Source organism: Sciurus vulgaris (assembly GCF_902686455.1).
Source record: "Sciurus vulgaris genome assembly, chromosome: 11".
NCBI classification, from domain to species: Eukaryota; Metazoa; Chordata; class Mammalia; order Rodentia; family Sciuridae; genus Sciurus; species Sciurus vulgaris.
In genome coordinates, this window is record NC_136472.1 from 58,101,788 (window position 1) to 58,115,622 (window position 13,835).

A 13,835-nucleotide genomic window follows, 5' to 3' on the forward strand; every position below is an offset into this window, starting at 1 on the left:
TGTGACACAATTCTTTCCTTCTCAGCTCTGTGGTTGCATGTGTGGTTTCCTTTCCCTGGAATGCCTTTCTTCCAATTATTCATCTGTCTACATTATTCATTTTCCAGGTCTTCTCAGAAGGTTTCTCTGACTACTCAACCCCTGCCTGAGTGCTTCTCCATTGGGCACACATGGCAAATGGTGCTTATGTAGTTGCAGCTCTTGTCTTATGCATTATAACCCTATTGTCTTGACTGTGTCCTCCATTGGACTCTAAGTTCCTTGAGAGACACAGATGTGTGCATGAAAGGATTTCTAGCATTGAGCCTGGTGCCTGGTAGGTAGTACCATGTCCCTAAGTACAAACTACTCACACTTTAGCACTCACACTCATCATAGGCAATTACTCACACAAATTAAGACACTGTACTGACACACACAAAACCTGTCATTTTCCCTCTTGTCCATGCAAACTCAATCACTGTGATTTATTCCCCATGCTCAGGCATTGTCACATTCCTCACACGCTGTCACCACCGCTAGTCCATCACACACTCAATTACCGTGACAGTTCTAATCCACAATCACTGCCACATACTGTTTTTTACACAAGTATAGTCACCATCTGCACCCTTAAAGCAGGATATTTACTCTCTTTCAAGTTGAGTTAATATGACAACAGTTCTATTTTTCACATTCGCTGTCACATGTTGTGTTTTTCATCCACACAATCCCTGACATATAATTATGGTCACACACCGTCTTACTGTCTTTTTCCCACTCCCCCTTAACACCTTCTGCCACAACGCATGCATTCACCGGCCAGGGCTGAAGCCGCAAGTCTGTGGGGTCTGCTGCACGGGTCGACTGGGGATCTCAGCCCAGGCGGGCGCGGCCGCGCCCCGCCCCCTCATGCATATGCAGCACCTCGGCCTGGCAGCCCGGCCCCCAGACGGCCATTTGTAGAGGCGCTGGAGGCTGCGTTCGGCAGGCGCTGCGGAGAAGCGTAGAGGAGCGCGCCCCTGGCCGCTGCAGCCCCTGACCCCTGCACTCACTCCGCTCCTCCGCGCCTCGGGCGTCACCCGGCCAGCCCCGGGACCCGCGCTGCCGCGCCGAGAGTCCTTCCCGGCAGCTCCCGGCGCTCGGGACCCCCGCCCGACCGCTCACCCGCAGCCCGCCGTCCGCACACGTTCCCGAAGCCGGGCCTAGGGCGGGCGGGCGGCGGCGGCGGCTCGGCGGGGCGCAGCCGGGCTGGGCTCCGCGGCGTCCCCATGGCCGCGGCCGGCTGGCGAGACGGCTCCGGCCAGGAGAAGTACCGGCTCGTGGTGGTCGGCGGGGGCGGCGTGGGCAAGTCGGCGCTCACCATCCAGTTCATCCAGGTGCCTGGAGCGGGCCTGCGGGGGCACCCGGGCGGCGGCGGGCGGGGGCTCGCGCTACCTGTGGCGGGGCGGCCGCCGCGACCCCGCCCCGGAGGCGCCGCGCGGGCCAGGGGCGGGCGGGCTGCGGGCGCGGGGCCGGCTCTGCGCTCCCACCCTGCGGCCGCGGCGCCGCGCCCCTGCCTGCCCGGCGCCCGGCGCGGCGTCCCGGGAGTCGGGCTTCTCAGGAATGTGGCCGGGAGGGCGGAGCTGGCAGGGTGGGAAGCGCCGTTCCACCTTATCGCTTCGACCGAGGCCGGAGACCTACGGGAGCGGCCGCGCCGCCGAGCCGGGCTTCCTGCCCTGAGGGCCCGGGCGTCGGGCGCGTTCGGGAGCCGGAGCCCGGCGCGCGGCTTCTCAGCCGCTCGCCGCCGCCTCGGGCGCCGTCGGTGCGATCGCGGTGGCCACTTGGCCGCGGCTCTGCGCGGTTCGAGCCGGAGCTGCCCGCTCCAAACGGTGTTTTTCTTTGTGTGTGTTTGCGCTTTCCTTACAAGTAGTCTCTTAGGTAATATGTCCGGGTGGGAGTGTTTGATAATGCCCCAGGGAAATGGTGGCTTCGAGGAAGTTGAAAATGTGCTTTGGTAGGGGTGAGACCGTTTCCTAGGAATTCCTGGTGCCCTCCTGCTTCTCGCTGTGCCAAGGTGAAGTTTGGGTGAGCCAGGATAGGAGGTGGGGGAGTCGTGTGCTCTGTATTCTACCCTCTCCCCCACCCCCACCGCGTTTGGTTGCTGGTGGGGGAAAGTCGTGTTGTGTTAAAAAAAAGGGAGAGTAGGTGGCATTTTTCATTCTTAGAATTTGCTTTTGGTGAGAGATTTGAGTGATCTTTTTAGGGATTTTAAAAAAGAAAACGGATATATTCACCCTGCTTTTGTCAACCTAAAAGGTGTGGCATGTGCTGCGAGAGCATGAAGGTACCCTGCTCTCCCAGGTAACAAAGATATTTTTACTGTGCCAAGAGTGCTGATGACAAAATATTTTTTCTGTTTCCTGGTTCACCCATTTGTCGCTAATTGGGTTAAATAGCTATTTCATTAAAACCTATATAGCAACTACGGTGACATAAATGTGATTATCATTTTTGTCATTGAATAAATGAACAGTAATTACTGCTCTAATATCCCATGGAATTAAATATTGCTGCTAAAACCTTTGTGTCCAGGAAGATATGTAATGAGTCTTTACAGCATGCTCATTAGTGGGTTAAAAAAAAAAATCACTCTGAGTAAGAGATGAGATTGGTTTATGTTTAGCACACAGAATCAGGAATGCTGTCACATTGCTGTTTCCCCAGGGCCAAGAGAGACTTTTAAGTAACTGATAGCAAAGCAAAACAATTTATAGCTAACCCTTGTCTTTGATAACTAGTTCAATGGTTGGTGTTGGAAGAAGTCAAGGAATGGGAGGACAATTTGGGTTCCAATATCAATGACTAATGTTAGTTAAGATTTAAACCAGAAACATTTTTTTTTTTTTTTGAGGGAGGGAGGGATCATCAGAAAATAATTAAATCTGTAAGTAAATTATTTAAATAAGGTATTGGAACTTTTGGTTTTGGAAGTAGTATTAGAGACCCTTAAGATAGTGGTAATCGCTGTCTTCCTAATGATTTTGTAGAATTCATTCGTTAAAGAAATACTTCCTTTATGAATGGTGTAGTATCTCAATGAACTAGATGATATCAGATAAGTAAAGGTATGTGTGAGAAAGACATCTACACACACACACACACACACTCAACATGTACATAACGAGTATGGACTTTTTGTCATACAGATTTGAGTGTGTATCTTTTGCTTTGTCATTTTACTACCTGTGAGAATACTGCTGGATATTTAGCTTCTCAGCCTCAGTTTTCTCATCAGTGAAACGGGTTTCATTATGTATTCTATATAACTTCTAAATTATGAGAAAGGTCTTAACTTTATACCTAGCATATAGTATGTGCTCTGTTAATGGTAGCTATTTTTATAAGTATATGTTCAGTTCTGTAATATGTTTAAATGCAAAGGGAATTCAGGTTTGGAAAAGTAAGTTTGGGAAGGGTCAATAAGACACTGTGTGGCTACGAGTGCATCTTAGTGGTAGTGCTAATCTAGCATGCTAAAGATCCTGGTTCTATCCCCAGCACCTCAAAGGGTGGGGGGAGCACTATGCAGTTTGGTGGTGGGAAGAATGGAAATGTCTTATGTGAGTATGGGGATGATGATATGTTAGCTTGGAGAGAGGAGGCAGGTGGTGATGGTGGGAGTGAGATGATGACTTGGGGCCTGTGAAACAGGAACATAGGCTCTGAAGTTGAGGCTTTTTGGAGAAGGGAACAGAGACCCAGCTATGCCGTTTGCTCCATGGGTAATCTTGGACAAGTTACTTAACTTCTCGTACCTAAGCTTTTCTCTTCTGTCAACTGGGGAAATAACAATGTACAACATTAGAACATAGAACATAGTAAGGCTACATATGTTGTTGTTGTTGTTCTTGCTCTTTTTCTTCTTATTATTATTTTGGTTATTGGGGATTGAACTCAGGGACACCCTACCATTGAACTACATCTCCAGCCCTTTTTATTTTGTGTTTTGAGACTGGGTCACACTAAATTGCCAAGCTGACCTCAAATTTGCAATCACTTGCCATACTTTCACTTAACCTCCTGAGTTGCTGGCTGGGATTATAGGGGTGTGCCACTGAGCCTGACATTATATTATTCTTAGATTAAAGAACTGAAGTGTTTACCATCTATATTAACAGAGCTGCTATTTATCGTCTGACTCTGGGGAGTTAAAATTCATCCTATTGTAATTATCTAGTAGTAGAAACTGGAGGGAAAGGAGCGAGCAGGAGAATAATCTTTTAAATAAGGAAGTTCTCTTTGTAAATTAGTTATAGATTAGGGTGGCACAAATTGGTCGTGTTTTTTTTTTAAGTTTAGAGACAGGTCCTTACCAAGTTTCCCAGGCTGACCTCAAATTTGTGATCCTCCTGATTAGCTGGAATTATAGGCATGGGCCATGATGCTGGCTTATATATATATATATGTATATATATATATATATATATATTTAAAGACTTTAGAAATATTACACAGTTTTTATAGGTTACAATATATATTTTGTTATTTATTTTTATGTTTTTTGTGTGGTGCTGGGGATCAAACCCAGAATCTTATGTATGCTAGGCAAGCACTTTACCACTGAGCTACATCTCCATCCCTCTACTTTGTTATTTTGAACAGAAAAAGTATAATAAACAAATTTGGGAATGGCATATTTAAAAACAACTTTGCCTGTAGCTCTTTCTTTAACCTTAGATTTAGTTGTTATCTCAGTGTATATGAAGAGCTGAAAAATAGAAAATCAAAGTAATAAATTGAAATGCCTTTTCCACCCTTCTCCCCTGGGGTGGGGGGGAGGGATTGAACCTAGGGGTCCTCTACCACTGAGCTACATCCCCAGCCCTTTTTAGTTTATTATGAAGCAGGGTCTTGCTGAATTGCTATGACTGGCCTTGGACTTAGAATCCTTCTGCCTTAGCCTCCCAAGTTGCTGGGATTATAGGTATGCACCATTGTGCCTGGCTGCCTATACAGTTTTTAAAATGAATACAACAGCTTGGCGAGGTGGCACATGCTTGTAATCCTAGTGACTTTGGATGCTGAGGCAGCAGAATTGCAAGTTCAAGGCCAGCCTCAGCAACTTAGTGAGACTCAGACCCTAAGTAATTTAGGGAGACCCTGTCTCAGAATAAAAAGGGCTAAGGATGTAGCTCAGTGATTAAGTGCCCCTGGGTTCAAACCCTACCAGCAGAAAAAACAAACAAAACAAAAAACACCAAAACAAAACACAAAAATTTTCCCAAAACCATAGTTTATGTGTGTGTATGTGACTCTCCTGTTTCTGTTGTTTATAGTTTATTTTGAAAAATATTTTAAGTTCTCTTGGTAAATACAATACCTAAGTGATGAGTACATTCTAGTTAGGACATGATTCTGACATTGTACAGAGTGGAAGTGAGAGAGTTTGATTTTGGGGTCTTTTTTTTCCCCCCAGAAATGGAAATTAAACCCAGGGTGCTCTACTATTAAGCTACTCCCAGGTCCTTTTTATTTGTTATTTTGAGACTGGGTCTTGCTAAATTGCTGACACTGACCTTGAACTTGCCATCCTCCTGACTCAGCTTCCCAAGTCACTGGGATTACAGATATGCAAAAACCACATATTTGGGTTCTTAGTCTCCCTAACCAGGTCATTTGGTAGTCTCTCAGTCTCTCTTAAATTCTTCTTGATTTCAATTCTCCATAAAATATTGGGTTTGGTTGAATAGATCTCTGCATCTTTGAAATTCTTACTGTGGTCAGGATTCTTAGTTTCTCCTAACCTCAGTTCCCCGTTTGAAAAGGGAGAATAACTATACACTTAGGATTCTTGGAGTAAGTAAAATAATGCCCGCAAGTCACGCAGCACTGTTCCAGCTACTGAGCAAGTAACTAATGATTGTTATCTAGTTTTCTTTGCTATTTTTACTTCTGTATCTTGATGTTCTTCTAAAACAATATTTGCAATTTCTCATTTTTTCCTTAACACAATCTAGTCTGTTAAGTCTTGACTACCCTTCTCACCCCAAACCCATATACCTCCTCCTCCTCATTTCTGTTTTATATTTAGTTGATTGTAACTGAAAGCTTGGTCTTTGTCCCTGATGCCAGTCCAAGAAAGAGTACATGGTCATGAGAAAAATGAAAAGGAAGGTTTATTGCTTTGCTGGCAAAGGAGAAACACCAGGGACTCCTGTCCCAAATGCAGTGATTCTGCCCATCACGGGGAACAAGGGGTTTTTAAGAGGTGATTCAGAGAAAATGAGAATAAGAAGGAGAAGTTTAGGGAAAAGAAGATCAGGGAGAAGACCAAGGAAAAGGTTGGGAAAAAGAAAAAAAACATGTAAGTTTCAAAGTGACAGGGGGTATAGTCAGAGCATCAAGTGAACCCCTGTTACATTTCCCCACTATCAATTTTAGCTTCCATTTCTATGGAAGGTGGACAAGGACATCTCCAACTATTTCCTGCTGAAAGGGGATGAAGTTGGGGGAAGTAACCCAAAGTCCTTGTTCTCTATCAGGTTGGGCGTGGACAGTTATGGGCATTCAGCATCAGAGCAGTCTAAAGGCCCACAGTGGCAGATGGCAGGTGACTGGACAAGGCACACATAAGGCCTTTATTGTTGTTGTACTAAGACAACAATAAAGATAGCAAAGCGTTACTTTTTTGTAAATAATCAGCACAAAAACAATTAGTATTTTCAGCCAGTGTCCAAAAACCACAAGGACAGTAACTCATAATCTTATCAGTGAAAACCAGATTAAGTTCATCAGTGTAGGAGGTTAGGAAGATTTGTAGGTGTGTGCAGGACAAGGGTTGCAGTTGTGGCTCAGTGGTAGAATGCTTGCCTAGCATGTGTGAGGCACTGAATTCAATCCTCAGCACCACATAAAAATAAATAAAATAAAGGTATTGTGTCCATCTATAAATAAAAAATTAAAAACATTAACTCAGGACAAATTAACAATTCTTGATCATCATTTTTAGGCATCCTCACCCAGGAACCCTTCCTTTATAGCCTCCAGCTTTACTTACTTTTTGTAAGGTTGACACAAGTGTACATCTTAACTTACATTAAAAATCATTGTTTTTCCTTTTAAATGTCCATGTAGGACATGTAGGCTATACTCTCCTGCCAGGTAAGTTTAAGACCTAGTTGGTCAAAACTGACCTTGTTCCTGTCCTGAGCGTCAGCTGAGATTCCTCAGAGACCATTCTTGGACATGTGTGAAGCTTCCTGGCTCTTTTAACTTTCCTCTTACCAGTGGTACCACTTGCCAGCATGAGTTGGGGGTCTGGCTTACGTGGCTTCTCTTGGAAGCATCAGGGACATTTCTGCCTCCAGTGACCTTCCTTTTTGCAGAACATGCACTGAATGGCTTCCTGTTCTCTATGGTCCTCTCGATCTCCCTCATCAGCAGAGAGGGAGATCTTACCAGAGTTGCAGGGTACAGAGAGGAGTCCTGTCATTCTCTGCATCTTGGTTGACTTTAGAGGGCAAGGGCCAAAATGTTTGCTGGTTTTTCCTTGGCCCTTGTACTTCCTTGACTTTGGTCTCCAAGTTTTTGGTTTTAAACACCCAGCAAGCCAGTTTCACCAAATCTTAAAAAAAGAGGGAGAAACAGGTTATAACTTCTATATGTATAATTTTACAGATACCTCTTTCATTTAATTGGGGTTAGTATTAGTACTGGAAGTCAGCATTATATACTGTCTGTCCTGTAGGTGATGGCTTATTCTTATTTTCTCAAATTAATCCAGTTTTTTTTTTTTTTTTTTTTTAAGCAATACCTCTGCAAAACACAGGCAACAGTTATAAAGTTTAGAAGGAAAATACAAAATGAAATTAACAAAGCAAAAACATACTCAGTTTGCATAATAGCTATGGGTCAAGAAAAATGACTTTCATAATTGTGAACCTTCATTTAGTTATATATTACAGTCCCTGTTCGAGATCACAGTAATTTTTACAACAAAAATCAATCTTATGAACACAACTTTAAATGAGCAGAAGTCTGTCCTGTTTTGGAGCCATTCTAACATGAAGTAAGGTGGGAGGCAGAGACTTATTTCGGGTAAGATGGGGCTCTTCACAATAACACAGTATGACATTACATCTAAAACATGAATCAAAGAAAAACTAAGAGAGCTTTTAACTTTCTTTTTGTGGAAATAGTGGCAGAATGTGTTCATGTTTTACAATGTCACCTTTAAACAGAGCAGACTCTCCTTAATACCATCCAAAAATACATTTAAATTTCAATTTCAGTGTGAAGAGTAACACAAAATTGTATGTATAACCAGTCGACAACAGATTACTTCATGTAACATCAAATACATGAATAAATACCAACTAAATTTGTTATTTCCATACAAATCTGAGACTTTTGCTGTGCCTAAATTTAGTTTGGAGAATACCAACTTGGCAAAGTGCTCTCCGAAGATTTAGTTTAACTAAGATTAACTTTTAAAGTATAATTTAGAATCCACAGTGTACGGTAACAATAATCACAGGCCTGCATGGGTTAACAAAAATCAAAGGATAGCCTTAAATCTCATACATTTTGGAAATAGTGTTCAGAAATTGACTTAGTCAAAGCAAACAGATATAAGACAGGTCTTCAAATTACTGTGGCCCTTCTGTGTCAGATGCATTGTATAAAAGAGCACAAGTTTTATTTGGCTAGTAAACTTACGTAAATTTTCACTTTATAAACTTTTACATAACAGAAAAGACTTAGACAGTTCTCAGGTGCATACATACACCTAGTCACATATTTTGGGTGTGAACAATATTGTTATAACCTAAATAACAGTTGTTTGTTTAACCAGTTACATAGTAATCATTTAAGACTTTAAAACAGGTACAAAGCCTAATTCTTTTACCACTTAATTTCCCCCAGTAATAAAACCTAACAAATACAAGAAAATTATCTCAATAGATAAGAGCAGGTCAATGTTTCAGACTTTGTTTCATATCAGTACTTTGTGCTAATTATAGCCAACTTAATCACAGACACAAACTTTTTTAGCTTTACCTTCCACAAACCTGCAACTTAACTTAGACATTCACAACTTTGCATCCTTAGTTTTGTCCTCTTTATCTTGGACTTTAGCATAAGAATATTACTTTACCAGACATACTTTCTCATCCAGACATTTCTTTTACCTTCCAATTTTTGATACTAAGATATATTTCCATACCTCTTTCTTTCATCTTTTCTAGATTTGGACTCCTTTCTTAAATTAATATTCTGTAACAGTCTTTATGAATGTTATCTGTACATTTAATTTTACACAACAAATTTCATCCCAGGAGAGGGTTGGACAATCCAGCATATACAAAAGCTATACCTTAATCTTTTTTTCTCTGAGGTTGAATTCAAGGATTGGAGCACAGGATATTTTTGAGCCTGACCTGTCTCCTTTATCATTATCACAATGCCATCAACTTGAAGTGAATTCCCCACTGTCAGTTGTACCCAGAGGCTCCTTTTGACCTTTTTCTTGTACTAGGCACATTGACATGCAATGAAGGAGGGCCTTTCCATCCTTTTCTTTAGGTTTCCTGAGATCCTTTGCAGAGGCTGCCTACCCAAACACAGGTTGGCCTTACTTTCTGTCTTTTTCTTTCTGGGTGCCGTTATTTTATTCCGCCACTCTCCCCAGGCATTTAGTTTGATGGGGTTCTATTATAGCCAGAATTGCTTTGCCCCAGTGATGAATATCCTCTGGCCAAATGGGGTCTCCCATCAGATCTTAAAAGGGGACACTACTCCTGTCCCCAGGTCATAAACTGACAGTGTTAGAATCTACTGCCACATCCTTTGTGACCAGTAGCCTCCCACCCTTTATGGGCAAAAGGGGCTGAAAGACAGGGCAGAGGCCAGGTTCTCTTTGGCCATTTTTCTACAGCCCAGACAGCTTTTATGAGATTTTTTTTTTTCTTTTCTTTTTTCTTCCCAGTTTAGCTCTGGTGTCCTTTGCCCACAGTGAGATGGTCTGTGGCTGCCTGGAGCCAGATTGAGAAGCAGGGCTGGAGTGTCAGAACTGGGTTTAAAAGATTGAAATCTTTTTTTAACCCTTTCTTCTGGTGTCCTGCTGTCCTTGCACACCAGAGGCAGTGCCTTTTGGCACCTTGAACTTATTTCCTGACAATTCAGACCCCTTATCATGCAACTGCATAAATGCCTGTACATACAGAATCTCTTTCATATATTTTACCTCTGACAGACCAACTTCAAAGTCAAGAATGTATAATAATCCAGAAGAACCATTCAAAGGCCAGAGTATGTTACAGTAAATCCTCTTCCTGTTAGACAGGCTCATCCCTATAGGTGGCCCATGCAGCCAAGATCCCTCTGCTCAGGAGACTACTGGTAAGATCTGTGCAGCATGGTCCATTTCTTAAAGGACCAGTAACAGACAAGACAGGATCACCGAAATCAGGGTTGACAGACCTGCACGTACAAATATCTTCCACTTACTCTTTGTCAGACCTACTCCAACTACAAGATTGTACAATAATCTAGAAAGCTATTTAAAGCCAGATCATTACAGTGAAAAATGTTGTCTCAGACTTATAGGTGACCCTTTCTTCAACTCTACCTCTGACAGATCAACTCCAGTTGTAAGATTGTACAACTAGAGAGGAAGCCCAAAACCATGACTGACAGATGGGCACCTTTAAATTGACCAGTCAAGATCTTTCCCGAGACTACCTATAGAATCAATGCAGTACTGGCCATGTCTTAAAAAGGGCAGTAGCAGATATAAACAAAACAGACAACCGAGGGAATTCCCAAGCCCGAGGCCAACAAACAGATGAGAACCTAGAACAGATCAGAAGGGAGTACATATCCCTAGGTCTGAGTCCTACTTATAACCGTGACTCCTGCACCATGGGTGCCACAGGTGTCCCCAGAAAGAAGGACCAGATGTTCCCACAGAAAGGATCTAGGTGTATGAAAACAAGGATCTTGGCAGGCACACTGGGGGACTTAGCAAATGACCAAGGGTGTCTCGACTTTCCTGAGTTCAATTTACTTTTTCTCAGAGTAGAGCAACTAGAGCAACTGATGGAGCAACCTATGTAGTTCTGGGAGAGAAGGCAGGAGTTCCCTGAAGCAAAAAGAGCATAGGCAGCTGCCGGGAGGGTCCCTTAGTACCTTCCTTTACTCATAGGAACAGCTCCTCTGGTTTGGTCTAAGGCAAACTGACAATTTCTCCAGTGGTTGGCTCTCAACAAACTCACCAGCCACCTTGTATCCTCAGCATGGAAGTGGGGGTCACTTGGAATGCCAGATCTGCCCAAGAAAGTTGGAGCAGGGGCTACTCTCGGGTCCTGCTGTGGTTGCCAAATTTGTAACTGAAACCTCGGTCCTTGTCCGGATGCCAATCCAATAAGGAGTACATGGTTTTGAGAAAAAGGAAAAGGAAGGTTTATTGCTTTGCTAGCAAAGGAGAAACACAGGGAACTCCTGTCCCAAAGGCAGTGATTCTGCCCATCATGGGGAACAAGAGGTTTTTAAGAGGTGATTCAGAGAAAATGAGATTAGGGAGGAGAGATCAGGAAGGAGATAATCAGGGAGAAGACCAGGGAAAAGGTTGGGAAAAAGAAAAAACCATGTAAGTTTCAAAGCGACAAGGGATACAGTCAAAGCATCAAGTAACCTGTTACATGATGAATATTGATTTCATTTTGAGTTGGGAAAACTTTTTGCGGGAAGTTAATTTTAAGAAATAATGGGACTGGGGTGTAGCTCAATGATAGAGCATGTGCTTATTATTAGCCTGTGCCAGGTCCTGGGTTAAATCACCAGGACAAAAAAAGAGAAGAAAAAATGATGGACTAATCATTGGATTTTGAATTAGTGCTTCATTTGAAAACTCTGAGAAGAGAATATACATGTGTTACATATTTAAAGAGAGATGTTTCTCAGTTTCTCTCTTTTTCTCCCCTATGCTGGGGATTGAATTACGGGGTGCTCTACCACTGAGCTATCTCCCCACCTCTTTAAATTTTATTTTGAAGTAGGGTTTTTCTAAATTGCTCAGGTTGGGCTTGAATTTGGGCTCCTCCTGTCTCAGCCTTCTGAGGAGCTGGGATTACAGGTATACATGCCACTGTGCCCAGCTCCAGTTTCTATTTTTCTTTTTTAGCATCGAAACTTTTTATTAAGCAGTTTATCAGAATTTGAGTTCTGTAGGGGTTAGCTGATTTCTCCCATCTTGAGTTTTACTCAGTCTTAAAACCTGTTAAGTCTTGACTTGATTCAGACATTACTGTTTACCTAGAGTTTATCTTTCGCTGAGTGTTTCTTTCATTGCTTTTTTCCTGGGAGAAGAGATCCTGGAGAGATTTCAGGACTCCCTTATTTTTGTTATTGTTACTTGATCCATGTGTCAAGGTTGTGAGTTTAAATTCCTGAGTTGTTATTTCATTTTTACTTCTTTTTTAAAAATTTATCTTTCTTTAAAAATATTTTTTAATTCATTTTTATGCAGTGCTAAGGATTGAACTCAGTGCCTTACACATGCTAGGCAAGCACTCTGCACCCTGCCCCCCATTTCTACATATTGAAGACACTTCTTCAATTAGAAGATACTTAACGCTGTTAATTTTTATCTGTGAATTTGAAACTCATGACTTACTTTCTGCAAGTTTTTTTTTTTTTTTTTTTTAACATTTTTTGAGAGTAATTTACAGACTAATTGTTAGCATTGAAAAAACACTTCTTGCAGTGGTGGTAATACTAAAGATTTACTTGTTTTGATAATAGTCAAAATAGTCCTGCAGGGATATAAATTGTGGGCACTCGGAAGAATATTTTCTTAGAGAGATTGACTGCTTTTGTCAGAGAAAGCAGAAGGAAATTTTGGGTGTCTTGATTTTAAACTGTGTGTGTGTGCAATTATAGCAATTTGGGAGACTGAGGCAGGAGGATCACAAGTTCTGTGCCAGCCTTCTGCAATTTAGTGAGATCCTGTCTCAAAATACAAAACAGAAAGATCTGGGAATATAGCTTGTGGTAGTGCATCCCTGGGTTCAATCAGGGGAGTACTAGAATTATGAATAGAAGTGTTAAAATGTATCTGATGATGCTTTTAAAAAAGAGTTACCTATGTTTCTCAAATGTCAACATTTTACTATATTTGCTTTATTCCTCCACACATTAAAAAAAATTCGTTGACTTGTAAATTGACATATGTTCCCCATCCCTATCCTTAAAGACCTTTGTTGTTGTTTTCTAAGAGCAAGGGCATTTGCTTACATAAACACTGTATAATAACGTAAACCAGAAATTAACATTTATGTGTTACTATTACCTAATCTGTGGATTTTACTTTTTGAATTTTGCCAGTTGTCCCAATAATGCCCTTTATAGCAAAAGAAGATTATATGATGCATTCTGTATCCATGTCTTCTTTAATTTGGGAAATTTTTTGGTTTCTTAAAGGGTACAGATTACTTATAGTCTCCTCAATTTGGATTTGACTAATGTCTTTTCTTGATTAAGTTCAGGTTGTGTGTTTTGAGGGGCAGGAATGACAAATGATGTGTTCTTCTCAGAGCGTTACATTAGGAGACATGAGATAATATTTATGTTAATCTTTTGGCTCAACAACCCCAAATCTAGTATTTTACCCTGAAGATACATTTCCAGCAGCATGAAAATAAGGTGCACAAGGTTGTGGCATTGTTTGTAATTGCAAAAATTAGAAGCAGCCAACTTGGTAGGAGGAATTGAATAACGGGATATATTTACCCACAGGAGCATTATTCAGCTGTAATAAAGAATGAGAAAGGTCTTGAATTATGGGGTGCTTTCTAAGATATATGGTTCAGTGA

The 13,835-nt window shown here is 41.9% G+C and overlaps 1 protein-coding gene across 2 annotated transcripts in view; it reads left to right on the top strand.

The window, feature by feature from the left end:
* The first annotated feature begins 873 nt into the window (after positions 1-873).
* Positions 874-13,835, top strand: part of RRAS2 (RAS related 2) — a 75,381-nt gene continuing 62,419 nt past the window's right edge. Inside the window, exon 1 of one of the 2 annotated variants that reach the window (XM_079104249.1) lies at positions 874-1,358. In XM_079104249.1, coding sequence (XP_078960375.1) covers positions 1,251-1,358 — 108 coding nt within the window. In that variant the 5' untranslated portion in view covers positions 874-1,250. Of the gene's footprint in view, positions 1,359-1,727; positions 1,900-13,835 lie in introns of those variants that run through there. The other variant, XM_079104250.1, reaches the window with a different exon arrangement.